Source organism: Pleurodeles waltl, chromosome 6, assembly GCF_031143425.1.
Source record: "Pleurodeles waltl isolate 20211129_DDA chromosome 6, aPleWal1.hap1.20221129, whole genome shotgun sequence".
NCBI classification, from domain to species: Eukaryota; Metazoa; Chordata; class Amphibia; order Caudata; family Salamandridae; genus Pleurodeles; species Pleurodeles waltl.
Genome location: NC_090445.1, coordinates 692911054 through 692928662, shown reverse-complemented (window position 1 = coordinate 692928662; position 17609 = coordinate 692911054). Strand labels below are relative to the sequence as shown.

The window sequence follows — 17609 nt, the reverse complement described above, 5'->3', positions numbered from 1 at the left end:
ATGCCACATCTGGCCAGACTTCTTAAAAAGATCAGGAATGACTGAACCCAAGTCATTCTTGTGGCACGGAGAGTCTGGTATCCCGAGCATATGAAAATTAGCATAGATCCTCCATTCAGGCTGCCCCTTTGGGAGGATCTTCTGTTGCAGCAGCAGGGGAGGGTCCTCCACCCAAACCTGTCAACTGTACAGCGTCTTGCATGGAGATTGAGCGGGTGACAGTTGAATGCCTTCGACCTTCCTGAAGTCTGTAATGTTGTTCTGGCTGCCAAGCGTCCCTCCACCAAGATGGTGTGCGCCTGCTGAGGGCAAAAAATGGTATTGTACTGAAAAGTCCATTGACCCATTTCCTGCATCTCTTTCTGATGTTCTTGTGTTTATTCTTACCCTTGCCCATCACCGCTGTGAGTACTCTTGTGGGTTATTTCTCTGCTCAGTCTGCCTTCCTGCATCTACCTAACCAACCCTCTTTATTCAAATCTCATATTGTAAATGAGTATCTCAAAGGGCTTGCACATATGTTTCCCCCTTCACCCTTTATCATGTCTCAGTGGGAACTTAATTTTGGTACTCACCTGCATCATGTGTGCTCTTTTCAAGCTGCTGGGCAGATGTCCCCTCCCGCTACTTAGCATCTTTCTAGTGGCAATAACATCTGCCAGGAGGGTAAGTGAGCTACAGGCTTAGTCATCCAAACCTCCCCATTTACCTGTTCCTTTCGAAAGGTGGTGACCCCATTCCATTTGGGGCAATCTGTCACCCTATCCACCTTTTACAGTCCTCTGCATCCTTCCAAAGAAGGGAAGCGACTCCACCGCCTGGACCCAGCAAGAGCATTGTTCTATCTTGACCACACAAGAGTTCCGGGTGGAGGACCAACACTTTGTGGGATTTGTTGGAGCAAACAAAGTTCAGACAGTACAGAAAAGAGCCATTTCAATCTGGGTCGTTCTCTTTATTAAAATCTGTTATGCTCTGGTGAAGAAACAGCCTCTGGAGGGTTTAAGCGCCCATTCTACCCAGGGAAAGACTGCAACCAGTGTATTGGCACGTGGATTCCCAGTCTAGGACGTCTGTCAGGCAATGTCATGGGCATCACTGCACATGTTTGCCAAACACTACTGCCTGGATAATGAAGTCCGGAGAGATGGGCATTTCGTTCTTTGAGTCCTACAGGACTTTTTAGTCCAGACAAATTTGTCCGCAGCCTACTACCGGGATAGTATTGCTTGGTTATCTGCTCAAAGGTGAGGTATCTGCAGCTAGATTTCTCTGTCAGGTTGAACAAGTTACTTACATTTGGTAATTCATTCTCTGGTGGAGACAATATCGTACTGCGGATTCCTTACAGATTCACTCATGCCTCCCTGCTCTGCGGACAGATTTCTAGGCATAAGGATACTGCCTTTCTGGGCCCTAGTTTAGACACACATGTTGGGGTACTTCATGGCTCTGCGCTCCTTGCGTGGAAAGTTGTGAAAAGTAACTGATATCCACTCGCGTGGGTGGCGCCTATATACAGGGAGTGCAGAATTATTAGGCAAGTTGTATTTTTGAGGATTAATTTTATTATTGAACAACAACCATGTTCTCAATGAACCCAAAAACTCATTAATATCAAAACTGAATATTTTTGGAAGTAGTTTTTAGTTTGTTTTTAGTTTTAGCTATGTTAGGGGGATATCTGTGTGTGCAGGTGACTATCACTGTGCATAATTATTAGGCAACTTAACAAAAACAAATATATACCCATTTCAATTATTTATCATTACCAGTGAAACCAATATAACATCTCAACATTCACAAATATACATTTCTGACATTCAAAAACAAAACAAAAACAAATCAGTGACCAATATAGCCACCTTTCTTTGCAAGGACACTCAAAAGCCTGCCATCCATGGATTCTGTCAGTGTTTTGATCTGTTCACCATCAACATTGCATGCAGCAGCAACCACAGCCTCCCAGACACTGTTCAGAGAGGTGTACTGTTTTCCCTCCTTGTAAATCTCACATTTGATGATGGACCACAGGTTCTCAATGGGGTTCAGATCAGGTGAACAAGGAGGCCATGTCATTAGATTTCCTTCTTTTATATACCCTTTCTTGCCAGCCACGCTGTGGAGTACTTGGACGCGTGTGATGGAGCATTGTCCTGCATGAAAATCATGTTTTTCTTGAAGGATGCAGACTTCTTCCTGTACCACTGCTTGAAGAAGGTGTCTTCCAGGAACTGGCAGTAGGACTGGGAGTTGAGCTTGACTCCATCCTCAACCCGAAAAGGCCCCACAAGCTCATCTTTGATGATACCAGCCCAAACCAGTACTCCACCTCCACCTTGCTGGCGTCTGAGTCGGACTGGAGCTCTCTGCCCTTTACTAATCCAGCCACGGGCCCATCCATCTGGCCCATCAAGACTCACTCTCATTTCATCAGTCCATAAAACCTTATAAAAATCAGTCGAGATATTTCTTGGCCCAGTCTTGACGTTTCAGCTTGTGTGTCTTGTTCAGTGGTGGTCGTCTTTCAGCCTTTCTTACCTTGGCCATGTCTGAGTATTGCACACCTTGTGCTTTTGGGCACTCCAGTGATGTTGCAGCTCTGAAATATGGCCAAACTGGTGGCAAGTGGCATCGTGGCAGCTGCACGCTTGACTTTTCTCAGTTCATGGGCAGTTATTTTGCGCCTTGGTTTTTCCACACGCTTCTTGCGACCCTGTTGACTATTTTGAATGAAACGCTTGATTGTTTGATGATCACGCTTCAGAAGCTTTGCAATTTTAAGAGTGCTGCATCCCTCTGCAAGATATCTCACTATTTTTTACTTTTCTGAGCCTGTCAAGTCCTTCTTTTGACCCATTTTGCCAAAGGAAAGGAAGTTGCCTAATAATTATGCACACCTGATATAGGGTGTTGATGTCATTAGACCACACCCCTTCTCATTACAGAGATGCACATCACCTAATATGCTTAATTGGTAGTAGGCTTTCGAGCCTATACAGCTTGGAGTAAGACAACATGCATAAAGAGGATGATGTGGTCAAAATACTCATTTGCCTAATAATTCTGCACTCCCTGTAGGTGATTTTGTCACTTACAAAGCCACCCAACCGCACGCAGGAGTACTGCTCGGTATTCCTCTCACTTGAACTAAGGACGATGCCAAAAGAATGCAACACTTAGTCTAAATAATTAATTTATTATGTCACTTCCCAAATAGTAAATAAGTCTCACAAATATGAGAATAAGCATAAACTCAAATGCAGCAGAACACGTATGTATATACAAAGAAAGATAAAAATATTAAGTGGTCAAGATTTAAAAAGAAATTTGCAATATATCAACAGAACATGTATACATAAGCTAAATAATCAAAATTTAAAATGCATCACTATGGGGGTAGACCTCATCGTCAGCTAGACTGGGGAAACTCTTGATCAGTCAAAGCAGGAGACCCATGATTGGGGATCAAGAGATCCTGGGCAGCGTGTCTGCTCCACAGGCAAGTTTCTGTCTTAGCGCCAAATCTCCCATTCTTTTATACCTTAAACCAACTCGAGGAGAAGGTTCTAGGAACCCCCTGCCCCTCTGTTATGGAATTAAACTCTGGCTGTACTTCGACTGCATCGAAAACACCCATAGAACCTGGCCAGGCTCCCAGTGTTTGTTCTGAGACATTTGTACATTCCTCTGATTAAAATCAGTCTCAGCCTCGTGGACTTGTATCTAGTCCGCATCCCCCATAATATGTTCCAGCACTGTCTGACCCTGTTCTTGTGGAGAGAAAAGCAAGTTGTGTGTGGAAAAACACCTGCGCTGGCCTACACCCTCAGCGGGGCACAAAATGGAATCACTTGCACAAAGTGGAGTCCATGTTCAAATTATGGCTAAATCTAAAATAGCATTACATGCTCACGCAAAAATCATCCAGTCACAGTCTGATGCCTGAGGAATTTCAGAGGTAAGAAATATTATTGTCTCTGTGAGATAATGCATTACTCAAGGTGAGTAAGTTCTTTAAGACCTATTCGATCCCTGCAAGCCCACTTATGACATCCTTCTTTTTACCTCGCTGTTGCAACAGTTTAAGATTTATCAGCCTTTCCACGGTTACCTTATCAGCCATCTGTTTGAAAACACCTGTTGTAAGGCGCTTCTTTAAAGAGCTGAACTACGTGTTTACACCAAAACATCTTGTGGTGCCCTACTATAACATATGAATTTGATTCTCTGACTTCTAATGTGCACTGTATTTGGAGCAATCCTCTGAGGCTACTAACCATGAAAAATGCCTCACTCGTAGCAATCACATCCTCTCGTTGCGTGCATGAGCTACAGTCCCATTCTGTCCAACAATTGTACCACACCTCCTTCCCGGACATATAAGTATTGCAGACTAAGGTGTTCCCTACCAAAGTTGTCATGCCCTTTTTTTTTTTACATCCGGCAGTATCATCCTGGTGGCGGTTTTTGCCCCTCCTCATCCATCCAAGGAGGCAAAAAGGCTCCTAGCTTAGACCCTAAGAGAGCTTTGAGCTTCTACGTTGATCACACCAGGTGCCACAGAGTCCACAACTTACTTTTCTTTGGGTTCTCTACAACAATGAAAGGAACAATAGCAGAGAAACCAACTATCTTTAGATGCTTTCTCCTTCACTTAAAGATCTGCTATGGACTGGCTAAGAAACAGCATCTGGAAGGCTCACCGGCTCATTCCACCGGAGCCAAAGCTGCTTCCACCATATTGACGCACAAAGTGCCTGTACTGGACATCTGCCAGGCTGCAGCGTGTGTGTCAGTTGACATGTTCACAAAAAGCTACATCTTGGATAGCCAGGTCCATCAGGAGGGGCACTTTGCCTATTCGGTCCTGCAGGGTTTTCCTGGTGCTTTGATATCTATTCACAAGGTGGGGGAATCAGCAGTTAACTTGTTTTCCTGGTGGATACTTTTATTTACCTTCTGCAATGCTTTTTCTGGTGAAAACACTACCTGCAGATTCCTCACCGACACACCTTCCTTCCTGTTCTGCGGAATGGACTCCCTTGGACAACGTTTGAAAAGATTGCAGCTAGAGATTTGATAATTAGATTGGGCCAGTATGCAAAGGCTCTGTGTTTGGCGCATACTGATATCTGAAAGAAACTGATGACAACATGCCCCCGATGTAGGTTGTCCCAATGTCCTGCATTTGCCCGAACACTCACGGGTTTTCAAGGCCTATCCAGGCGTCCCAATTCTTAGTGTAAATGAATGCATGCTCCTGGTTTGGTGAAAGGGCTGGGTGAGAGTGCTGGTTAGTTGCAATCTAGTACACACGTTTTCTCTGACCCACTTCTCATCAGGGACAAGTTGATATTTTTAAATGGCCTCTTTCTGTGCTGCCTCACCTGATTGTTGCAGAATAGCGTGTTTTAAGGACGTGTGAATCATTGTCACATGAGACTGTCATCTAAGGTTAAGCATGCCCTGCGTTTTTAACACCGTGCATCAGAGAGAAAGCATTTTCATTTAAGTTTTAGAGGTTTGTAAAAAGGGGCACTTAAAAGTGTTTTTTGTAATCCCAGAGGAAATACACATTGAGGCTTATGCATTCCTTCTTTAATTTTGTGCCTTCTGGTATTAGTGGTATTGTACCATTATAAATACAGGGCCACAAAGTCCCAGAATTCAAAGTATAGTCGGTTATGTTTTTCATGTGTCATGTTAAACAGCTTGAAATCTCCAATGTTTCTTGGGCTAGTCCAGTCTTTATAAAATGAAAAGCAGCACACATCACCTGAAACATTGGTCCTTTGTGTATGTTATCTTTTTTTTTTTTTTTTTTTTCCTTTAAATAGGTTTGTCTGGTATGGCAATGTGTTGCAGAAGCTAGAAACTGCAGCATCCTTCCAACTCAGTGGAATGTTTCACGAGTGGCTTGCCAATATGTCACCTGTTGCTCCCTTATTATAATAATTTTTTTTAACATTATGTACTACGTATTCATTGTTCCTTTATTTAGGTATCTGCTTGTACCTATAATAATATCCATGGGATGTACTTTTTTTTTTTTTAATGTTGGGGTGAATAATTAGTGTACAGTCCAGTATGTTTCTTACAGTGTACTTAACAGACCCACACAGTTTCCTCATAATAAGGGTTGTGTATTTGTACTTTACATAAAATGAGTGATTTTAAAAATGAATCACAGGACCCTGTGACTAGTGATTTTCTCCTTTGCGCTCCTGTTGCCTGTGCTCCACCTTTTGCATGGTGTCTTTGCACTGCTGCAGTCAAAGTAGTATGTGTTCCAGATGTTAGTGAAGCATGCTATTTTATATGTTTGGTCTTCTTTTTTTTTTTTGACCTTCCTCTTGATGAATTGTAAACTTAGTACAAAATCTATCACTCTGTGCAGGGTTACGTGTTGAGTTCCATTGAAGGACGAGTGGCCGTGGAATACCTGGATCCAAGTGCCGAAGTCCAGAAGAAGAAATATGCTTTTAAGTGTCACAGACTTAAGGAAAATGGAATTGAACAGATCTATCCTGTCAATGCTGTCTCCTTCCACAGTCAGCACAACACATTTGCAACAGGTATGTAGTATCACGTATATAAGCACATGATCTCCCAAAAGCCTAGTTGTACCCAAATAATGCAAATAGGCCTGCGCTATTTAAGCTTGATTTGTTACATCCTGTCTGCTGCCAATGAAGAGGCTTTCTTCCTTGAAAAAAGTTTGTGCCCTGATCTGCAGATTAAAGACCTTCTGCCAGTCCAGCAGTCCATGAGTACGTCACTTCCTCGACATCGCTTTTAATCTGAGCAGTGTTCAACGACCAAATTATACACCAGCGCAGTTGAGCTGATTCTCCATAAACTGCATGAGGAGCTTGACTCCAGGCAGAAACACCGATGTCACACCACCTCCTCCTCTTTTTTTTTTCTCTTTCTTCCCTCCTCCTCCTTCAAAAACCATCAGCTGTCCTTTAAGGAGGCCTTGGACATTGATTCTGGCAGAACAGTGCAAGTTTGCGGATTAGGCTACAAGCCCTTACACCAAACATGAATATCCCTTACTGTGTTCCTCAGCCTTCACCCTCCCACCTACTTCTCTGGGGACCCTATTGACATCACACCTCAGGGCTCTCCTCACTGACACAGGTGGGGGGTCAATACATCTGGCTTATCGCCACGACATTAGGTTTGCGGTCAGCGGAAGACATTACCTGTTCAAAGTGCTCCCCACTGTGGTAACTACTATGCCTTTTGTGTCCTCCAAGTGCCTTGTCTTTGTGGCTGCACAACTGTGCAGACAGGGCGTCCACGTTTTCCAGTATCTGGACAAATGGCTCATCAGTGCTCCTGCAGCAAACACACAGGTCCCTATAGACCTGCTTCATCCCTTAGGGTTTACCATCAACGCCACAAAATTCCACCTCTAACCCCTCCTAGATCTAGCCCTATTCTAAGTTCAGAGCTAGAGATAACCTATCCAAATCCTGCCAGGATCTAGTCCTTTTAGACACTACTCCCTTTGTTTCAACCAAACCAACAACTCAGTCAAAACAGTCATGTGCCTCCTATGTATGATGCCACCTGCATTGCCGTAGTAGCTCATGCCAGGCTTCACATGTATCCGTTGCAAGAATAATAAGCACAACAGTGGTCTCAGGATGAAGGCACTTTTCTCTGTCTAGAGTGATGGAACACCAACAGCCTGTTGCAGGTACTCTTCATCAACTCCATTCCCTAGAGAAATGTTGGAGATGCCTCGCATATGGGATGGGGCACACATTTAAAAGATCTGACTGTACAGGGCCAGTGGGAAGCCAAGCACCTGGGATTCCCCATCAACTCCCTGGAACTCTTAGCCATTCACCTAATGTTGAAGGCTTTCATACCTCATCTGGCAGTCAAGGTTAGCAACATATTACTTTTAGAAACAAGGCGTGGGGCACACTCCACAGCTGTCGCAACTATGCCAAAGCATTTGGTATTGGGGTCTCCGCCACAAAATTAATTTGTTAGTTGTGTACCTTCCGGAATGGACAACTATTTTGCTAACCTCAGCAGGATGTGGCAATAAGTCCATGAGTGGGAACTCCACTTGCAAGCCCCCTGTTACTTTCACAGGTGGGGCTTCCAACAGATACTGTTTGCAACAGCAGAAAACACCAAATGCCCAAACTTCATCTCCTGGTTCCCACCCCTACAGTGCAGCAGCAATGCACTATGGATTAACTGGTCAGGGATATTTGCCTACACCAGTGGTTCCCAACCTTTTGACTTCTGTGGAACCCACTTTACCATTACTGGAAGTCAGGGACCCCCACTGAATCATTATTGGAATCCGGGGACCCCTCCACTGAGTCATTACTAAAAGCTGGGGACATAATCTGTTAATATTGAATTTCCTAAGCAGTCGTGGACCCTGTGGGTAGGCTTCGCGGACCCCCAGGGGTCCAAGGACCACAGGTTGGGAACCACTGACCTACACTTTTCATCCTCTCCCTCTTCAAGCATTGCCAGATGAATAGTGAAATGCATCCAGGCATGCTATGATAATACTAAGAGGACTCTACCTACTCCTCCTAGAGTGCACTCTACTCAGAAGAAAGGAGCCTCTCTGGCCTTCGTGGGGAACATCCCTATAGATGTTACATGCAAAGCAACTACCTGGCCCACACCACACACTTTTGCAGAACATTACTGTGTGGATGTCCTATCCTTCTAGCAAGCTAATGTTGGTCAGGCAGTTCATACTTATTCAATCTTCTGCAACACACACAGGCTAACCACCGCTTTTTGGTAGGACTGTATTAGTCTATGCAAAATATGTGTATCTACAGCCACACGTCTCGATCGGAAAATTGTTACTTACCCTCTAAGCATCTGTTTGTGGTATGTTGTGCTATAGATTCACATGTGCCCACCCTCCTCCCTGGATGCCTCGGCTGTTGCAGTATCTTTTTCTATCTTTTTTTTACTCAAAAGACTTCTTCAAAGAAAAGCACTAGATGGAGTGCACAGCATGTGAATCTACAGCACTATATTCCATGAACAGATGCTTACAGGGAAATTAACGTTTTCCTTTCCAAATTCTAGAGTTGATCCTCAAACTGTCAACAAGTGTGTCCAAATGCACTACATAAAAATACCCTGCTTTCTAGCTCATACCTGTTGCACATTGACTTCCCCGGATGGCCAATAACACATTTACACTTTACATCCAACAGCAGGGGTTCGAAGAGAATACTCAGTCTCGGCAGAGACTCTTTGAAACCGTTTCCAGTGAGCTTCCACTTTCCATTTAATGATGCCATCACAGATGCTCGATGGTTACTTTTTTAAAATGATCTTGTCTCCTTTCTAGCCTGCAGGTGGCCAGATGTCAGACTGGCGCCTGGTGGTCTGGATTTTGTCACAAAGTACTCAATTACAGAAAGTCTTATTGTACAATTTGCAACCAAAAAAGTGAACCCTGACCTATTTTCAACCAGTCCTCTAAATAGAGAATCTAAGAATCCAGAAGGGTTGATGTCTTTGGTAAACATTTTTAGTTCCTCTGCCATCTTGGCACTACAACCCATAAACTCAGTCTGTTTGGACAGATAATGTGCATGCCTTTTGGGACATGGTCAGCAAGATCTTTCCAGCAGTATCTTTCACCCCCTCTCGTTCAGACTTACATGATTGACTGGACTTGGCCTATTAAGTTATGTATGCCATTTTGGATACCATTGATTACATTGGCAGGTCCATTACCAGTGTTCTCCTTTGTATACATGCCTGGATGAGGTGCATTAGCGATGTGTAGGCTTTGCTGTTGGACGTATCCTATGATAGGTCACACGCCTTCGAAGCGAGCGTGGACTCTGCTTTGAAATTAAAGAAAGCAGAGCTACAGCACCTTTTTTGTGGCTTCTGACCCCTGGCAAACACTTTCTGCATTTTGTTTGGAAATTTAGTTGCTTCTATAGTGCTGGCAAATAGGTGGAGGCAGTCTTCCTAGCCAGTGATGCGTCAGACATCCCAGCCCGTGATGCAGAGGCACATTTGGCATGCAATGCTTGAGCCAGCAGGGGTCATTTGTCTTCCAAGTCCACTTTCCCTGTTACAACAGACAATAAACCCCTTTAACTAGTGAGGGTTGCGGTTTCAGAATTTCCTCTTGGGTTGTCGATCCATCATGTCTGACAGATGGCTCTTGCAAATTGTTCAAACAGGAGATATTTTAAATTTCTCTACTCCCCCACATATTGTCCCTCCCACACCAGAACAAATTTCATCAGAGCATCTGTCAATCCTCATAGGTAAGTTAATCTTTTTGCCCCCAAACACTACCATTGAGGGTGTACCAATCTGTGAGAAAGACAGAGGTTGTTATTCCTGTAATTTCTTAATCCTGAAAAAGAGGTTGGCCTCATGCATATCTTGGACTTCTAACTCCAAACTCCTCTGGCCCCTGAACGCTATCCTGTGGAAGAATCCTGTGAAAATTCAGAATGCTGACTTTGACTTGGATGTAGTACTTTTGTGTCTCCTTACTTTTTCTTACATAGATCCTAATCACTGGATCAAGGGTGCAATAAAGAACGATAAAATGCATCAAGTATGGCAGGATATGCCGGTCCTTTGCCTTTCTTTCCGGTGTCTTTGGAAGGAAGGGTGGAAATTAGTGGGTTTGAGCCTAGACTGATGGGTCTGCCATAATGTAACTAAAGAACATGAATTCTATCACACAGAAATGAATTCAAGAGGACCAAAGAATTGGGTCGCAGAATTTTATAGTTCAGTTAACTGAGCTACTGTTCTTTAGCGGTCAGTGATGGGGCATTGAGAACAGTTTAAAGACTAGTTGTAACTGCCCCCTCTGCCCTCCAAATTCGGAAGTTTCTTTAAGGTTTTAATTGGTAAATAAAATAACTACCACCCTTGGTACCTCTTCCCCACTTCTCAACAACTACAAAAGGCACCAAGCTTTAGGGGCCATTAGCATGTGAATGTCTGGCCAGTCCCAGTAAATCTTTTCAGTTGTCATGCTACTTGCATGACTCATTAGTATCTAACTTGGAAATCTGAGTATGGCATCTTTGGGCACATAAACCACTCTCCTCGCAGGAACTACTGTTGCATCTCTCACCACAATAAAATAAGATGGTAGTGCCCTCACACAGTCGACAGTTATACAGGGCAGTCCAGAACGATATGGCAAACGAGTCTCATTCTTCAAATATCTTTTATGGGGTTTAACCCTCGTTGGATTGGATCTGTACAGCTGGACTCAGTGGTCCTTGTGGCTTCCTAGTGAGTCACTTTAGTGAGAACTTTAAAAAAAAGTTGTTTGCTGCCCTTGTTCTTGCTTGTATGGTCAGCAGGCAGCTCTTTTCTGCACCACCAGATTCCTATACTTCAGGGCAAGTCACAGCAGCAGTGCTTTCCATTCTTGCCTTGTTTCCAGCCTATGTAGGCAAGAGGCAAAATAGTATCAAGTTGCAGCAAGAACATCCTGTTCCAGGTCAAACACCTGGTGGTGTACCAGAGTTTCTGGAGAGTTTCAGAAAAATACACTGAACTGGTCCTGAAAGGTCACTGCATATCCAGTTCAGAAGGCACTGGCACAGACCCTCGCCCAAGGGTGCTCAGTGTAAACCAGAGTGCAACAAATACTTTTACAACTACTCCACAAAGGAGTGGTGGAGGTAGGCACCAATGTTCCCCAGAAATGTGTTTATTGCAGAGAGCCATTGTAGGTTCCTGAGTGGACTAACATAAATATACAGACTGCTTCCAATAGAGGACCAGATGGTTCCATCGTAGATTCAAAGAGTGACTGGTCAGACACTGCAGGCAGCAGAAGTTAGTGGGGCAGGTCTGCAGTCAGCTTTGGAAAATAATGAAAAACATTTTTTGTTTCTTTGTTCTCTGCCAAAGAGGTGGCCTGTCTGGGCTGAAACTGGGTTCCATAAACTTTCTCAGATATCTACATTATGATAGAGGACTTAACTATGCAGATAATTGTATGTCCCCTTGGCACTATGGCATGGAACTGGCACCTTGTGCTCCACTTGACCACTTTGTTTTTACATTCATGCCACATCTGACAACCCATCAAGTACATACAGAAGTGATAGCCAAAGAGAGATTTAGAGGATTTTACATATAGATGATTGATACACTCCTCTTCCAGGCGTGCATATATTCAATTTGCTAACTCAGTTATATAGCGCTTATAAGTCTGAGCCGGTGCTGTCCTAGTGCTTTACATTGCAGTATTTGATTTGGACCGTGTCAGTTATAGTATTATAGTACATTACACGATAACAATGTCAATCAATAGTGGCAATAGAGAATGTACAATATCCCATGGGAAAGGTAAGATTGTACCATTCAATACGATAGCATAGATATGCTGTTCATAGCCCTCAAGAATATCAATGAATTTGGTTAATTGATTGATATCTTGGTCTAGTGAGGAAAACTAGTGGAATATCGGATGAGGGGAAAGTCATTCAAATATAAAAACAATCAGATCCCTCACTCCTGAGCTCTTATTAGTGTTTACAATGAAGGCTCATAAAGGGATAGCCACACTGATCTACTGACCTGTTCAAATGAAGTCACTTCAGCAGGTGAAAGGGTATATGCCAGCTGCTACTACTACTGGTAGCCTGCTCAGTGGGCACCCTCTAGCATATGTTCGGGTTCCCCTTTGAGTGTGCCATCTGGGCTGCAGGGCCTTGTGCTTTGGTGCTTGTGTTGCTTTCACCTGCCCCTCCCCCACCCTCCCACCCCTTCAATCAGCATCCTTGCTGAGTTGCCCAAGCTTTGTGAAAAACAAGGCAATTCAGGAAAAATCAAAACGGTGCAGTTTGAAACAGTCGTTCACAGTGAGAAGGCTTGTCCTCTTACACAGTGAGAGGTTCAGATGCTGGAAGGTCCTCATCAGCTTGACAATCCAAGGTCGCTAAAATCGGTGCTAGTGATTTGGGTAGTAAATCACTAGCTGTCTGTAGTGCCTAGATTACCTAGAAGGTGAACATGCACAATGCTTTTTATGATGATGTGTTAATACATACGAAAAAGATTTGCGGATTGCTACCATGAAAAACTATGCACCTGAATCATTGCTATGGATGCTGATGCTGGATCAGTGACCCATTTCGAATGGATGCTCCTGTGGAACTTGTTCCAGTGATAACCCCTTCACACAGCCCGGCCATCACAAAAACACTGCTTGCTATTCTGTTTCAAACCATGTGCATCTGGGAACAGCCTATGCAGGATAAAAAGGATACTTCTCTTTTCCTATAGTTTTTCAATCAGTATCTTTCTTAGCTTAATTTCTCCTCCTTTGATGCAGACATTTTGGATAGCTTCAGTATTTCTCCAGTGTTGCATCTTTGATAGATTCACAGGTTGAAGTCTTCTTTGTCATGGTGAGAACCATTGGTAGTCATGTTACATAAATGTACCTGTATGCTCAGCATTTAAAAAAAGACATATTTTACTTGTGGTCCATACAACTTGCTATGTAAACTACCCTGTGCCTGTTTACAATCAGCTGCTGTATTGGCATTCTGCGTACACCTCTGCGAACTGTCTTTTAGCCTGTCCCCCTGTTTACTGGCTCTGTCTAGGTTGTAGTCTAGATGGAACAGCAGACGGACACCATATAAATATATATGCATGCCAGAAATGACCTCTGATGACTCAGTGGTGAGGGACTTCTGCTTTACAGCCTGACGATTCCACTAAGATTCTAAAGCCTGGTTAGCTAGTTTTAATGCTATGGCACATCTTCTTGTTTTGACACACTATGGGTGATCCATCACTGTGTTTATGGAATGGGGAGCCAAGTGTACTAATTAAAGTTATAAGTATCAAGTAATGGCATCTTTATACTTGTTAATGTACATGGAGTTTCCAGTTTTAAACTAATGATATGTGATCTTTCTCTGGCAGGTGGTTCTGATGGGTTTGTTAACATCTGGGATCCCTTTAATAAGAAGCGACTGTGTCAGTTCCATCGCTATCCTACCAGCATTGCCTCCCTTGCTTTCAGCAACGATGGCACCACTCTGGCCATCGCTGCCTCCTACATGTTTGAGATGGATGACATTGAGCACCCAGAAGATGCCATTTACATTCGCCAAGTGACTGATGCAGAGACCAAGCCCAAATGAAGTGACCTCAAAGATGTTCTCAGCTCCTCCTCTAGAACTCCTTAATGTTGAGGAGGCTGTGCTGGCAGATGGTGCTGCATTTGCATACCTGACGTACCACACCATAATGACCATCCTAGCCATTCAGCGTACAGTTGGACATTGGTGGATTTCAATTCTACTTGATTACATTTACTTTTTAATGTATGGATGTGTTTGACTGCAACATTTGATGTTTCATCATTAGTTTGGAAAGTGATCTCTTATTAAATCTTGGAGAACAGATAATAAATACCACAGCAAAGCCAGCCAACTGATTTGCAGAATACATTAACAAGGGAGCAGATTAGGAAGGAAGTAGGGGCTTGAATATTTTCCTATAACTCAACGTCCCATAGACCTTATATTCTGCTTCAGTATAGTGTTTGATTCGTTTGTCTCATTAGGCAAGCAAGTGTTCATTTTTTATTTCCTCACTTTTTTGTTTTTTTTTAGGTTTAGGTTTTTAGAATCCTTCAGCACTCCTCCAATGAGCTGAGTGCCAGAAAAAAAGGTGTTGATTCAAATGTTTGTCTATCTCCAAGCCCTTAGTGAATTTAAGGTTTATTCCCCTCTTAGAGACAATTTTGTGGTCTGAGTCTCAACCTTTTATGATCATTCTTTTCACTGCCATGGAACTACTTCCCAGTGTTTATTGTATAAGGACGTCCTGCAATTTCAACTTGTTGATGGGCCTCTTAATACTAGTTCTTTCCACCTACTGACACAACATATCAGTGTGCTTTAATACATTGTAAAGGTAAGGATCTTGAAACCCCTACTTCGCAAGACTTTATGCTACCACATTCCTATCCCGATAAAATGCCTTCAAATGCACTAAGCCTTTGATTCTTAAAACCCTCACATCTCACCCCCTTGTGCTTGGAGGTGTATCGCACCACACAAGCTTCCAACGCACAGTTTGTTGCTACTGTGTTGTAATGTTAACTTTTAGTTGGGTATTCAGATTGCAGATATATTCCATGCCAGGTGTGTGAGCACATTTGACAATCTAGTATGTATTTTTCGCCAAGATTGAAGGCTACATCAATGGTTCACACAGTTACGAAATGGCCATATTTTGAAATTAATTCAGTTTAGAACTCTCTCTACTAAAGATGTGACCTCAACTTCATGAGCAATGGAATGAAATTCATAGAGCATTTTGAGTTCTGCATTTCTGATGGAGTAGCCCTACTGCTTTGTGTAAACTAAGAATGGTGCACAGCGACACACTGTTGTTCATGCCTTACCAGCTGAGCATTCAACCAATAATTACAACCCAACTCCTTCCTCCTGTTGTCTGAGCTGTTCAGTTTTTCCAGCCACTGTACCTTCTACTCACCCCAGTGACCCAAAAATGCAGTTTAAATTATCAATATATATCTTGCAGAAGTTTGAACTGCACAATTGTGTACCTCTGGCTCTGTGACCGATTCTGCTGAAGCTCTGAGTTGCCTCCTCTTGAGAAGGTTAATGCGCAATTAGACTGCGCTTCCTCTTGGCCTCGCTTCCTTCTGAAGCAGATGGCTTGCCATTTCCTGGACTGACGAGCCAAGTAAGGGTGGGTACTGACTCGCTGGATGCCGATTGGGTTACAGTTTTATTAGGTTACTGAATGAAAACTAATCAAAAAACCTGCTGATACCATTTCACCACTGCAAACAATTATTTATTAACAAACAATTGATCCCAGAAGGGCAGATTGTGGGAGCTTTTAATGGGCTGTGTGAAGACCGAGCAGGCTGTGGCTTCGGAGAATAATTGCCTGCTAATTGCAATGTATTTAAGCAGGCAGCTATTTGGACCTGTTTCTATCTGTAAATTAATTTTTGCAACATTAACAAGGTTTCTTGGCATATGCGTTCTCCCTTGTGCCCACTGAAATGTTCCATTCTCTGGTAGCTTACACTCTAGTTGCAGTAATGCCTGTCAGAATCATCTTAAGGTTTTCTAAGGTCACTGGTCTGCTTTCTTGCAAAGTGCTTTTGGGGTATGAATACCTTCTAGTAGCTATTCTTTGGCCAAAGATATCACAGTAAGATAGCCACGCAAGTGTAGTGCGAGGCCCACATTGGTGTAACCGTTGCTTTAAAAAAAAAATAACTCCGTAATTACCATCACAAACCTATATAAAAGTGTAATTTTGGATATTCCAGACACATGGAAACGTTTGCAACATCTGATTTCTGGGATGTTTATTGTGATTAACTGGGCTTCAGGCCAAAATTGAGCGCCACAGAGTTTTGTAACACTGCAAACCTCAGCGACCACTTCCACCAATAAATAGGACCTTTGCAAAGTTCTTTCATAAGTATGGAATAGTAGATTATAGAATTCCAGTGTAAGGCCTAAAGACCTTTGTGTGTCTCCTTTTTTCTATTTGTTCATCCATTTGTTTTTCCTTTGTTGGAATACTTCTGTTTTCTGTGTTTTACTCTTCTCTGTTTATGTGCAGCTAAGATGACTATACCTATGTCCACTGTCTGTCTGTGCCATTTTATAATGTACAGTTTTGAATAAATAAATGACCTTGAGTTTCACATTATCTGGTGTCTTTATTGAAGGTTCCTATGGTTAATATGGACTACCTATGCAACCTGATAGAGGTACATACTTGAAATGGACTCTCCAGCCGCTGCCACTTACATCCCAAAACCTGTAAACTTAATTGAGATTCCTTTATGTGCACCTCTACAAATATCACCTTTATGGATGCCGAGCTCCACCATGAGTCCTGTTACAAATGGGGTCTCTAATTGGCAGGGGTATACACCTTTGTCCATGTAGGGACCACAGTCCTAGTCAGGGTAAATCACAGCATAATCCAAATTGTCCTGTGCCCACCCTCCGGTAGCTTTGCACTGAGCAGTCCGGCTTAATTTAGAAGGCAGTGTGTAAAGTATTTGTGCAGAACTTGTACCATAACACAGTGAAAACACCACACAGGTTTAGAAAAATAGAGAATATTTATCTGAATAAAATACAGTTGAAACAACGAAAATCCAATGTACGCAAGCAAAGTTATGAATTTTTAAAGGTTAAATCCAACTAAAGTGACTAGAAAACACAATAGCACCAACTGGGGCTATCACGGCTTCGTTGGCGTAGTCATTCCCAACAATCAGACACTACTGGTGCTGGTCACGGACCCCCAGGTACAGTACCTTTTGAAAACAAATAATCAAGGACGTCGCATGGAGTCGGAAAGAGGCATCGATGGAGTCAGTGTAGCATCAGTCCCTCACGGCTTCAGAGGAAAGGTGTTTGTTCCGTGCTGCGAAGCAGGTGGAGGTAAGTGTCTGCTCTGTCCGGATGCAAGGGGAGATGATGCAGCGGTGTCCACAATGCATCGTTTCCGGTCTGTCAGGACGTGATGTCATCTTCGCAGTGTTGCGATGACCCTGAGTGACATCAATG

The 17609-nt window shown here is 43.1% G+C and overlaps 1 protein-coding gene across 2 annotated transcripts in view; it reads left to right on the top strand.

Annotated features, from left to right (window-relative positions):
- Window positions 1–16732, top strand: part of BUB3 (BUB3 mitotic checkpoint protein) — a 75689-nt gene extending 58957 nt beyond the window's left edge. For both annotated transcript variants that reach the window (XM_069239138.1, XM_069239137.1), the window contains exons 6-7: window positions 6401–6578; window positions 13951–16732. In XM_069239138.1, the coding sequence (XP_069095239.1) occupies window positions 6401–6578; window positions 13951–14171 (399 nt within the window). In that variant the 3' untranslated portion in view covers window positions 14172–16732. The remainder of the gene's footprint in view (window positions 1–6400; window positions 6579–13950) is intronic.
- Window positions 16733–17609: the final 877 nt, after the last annotated feature.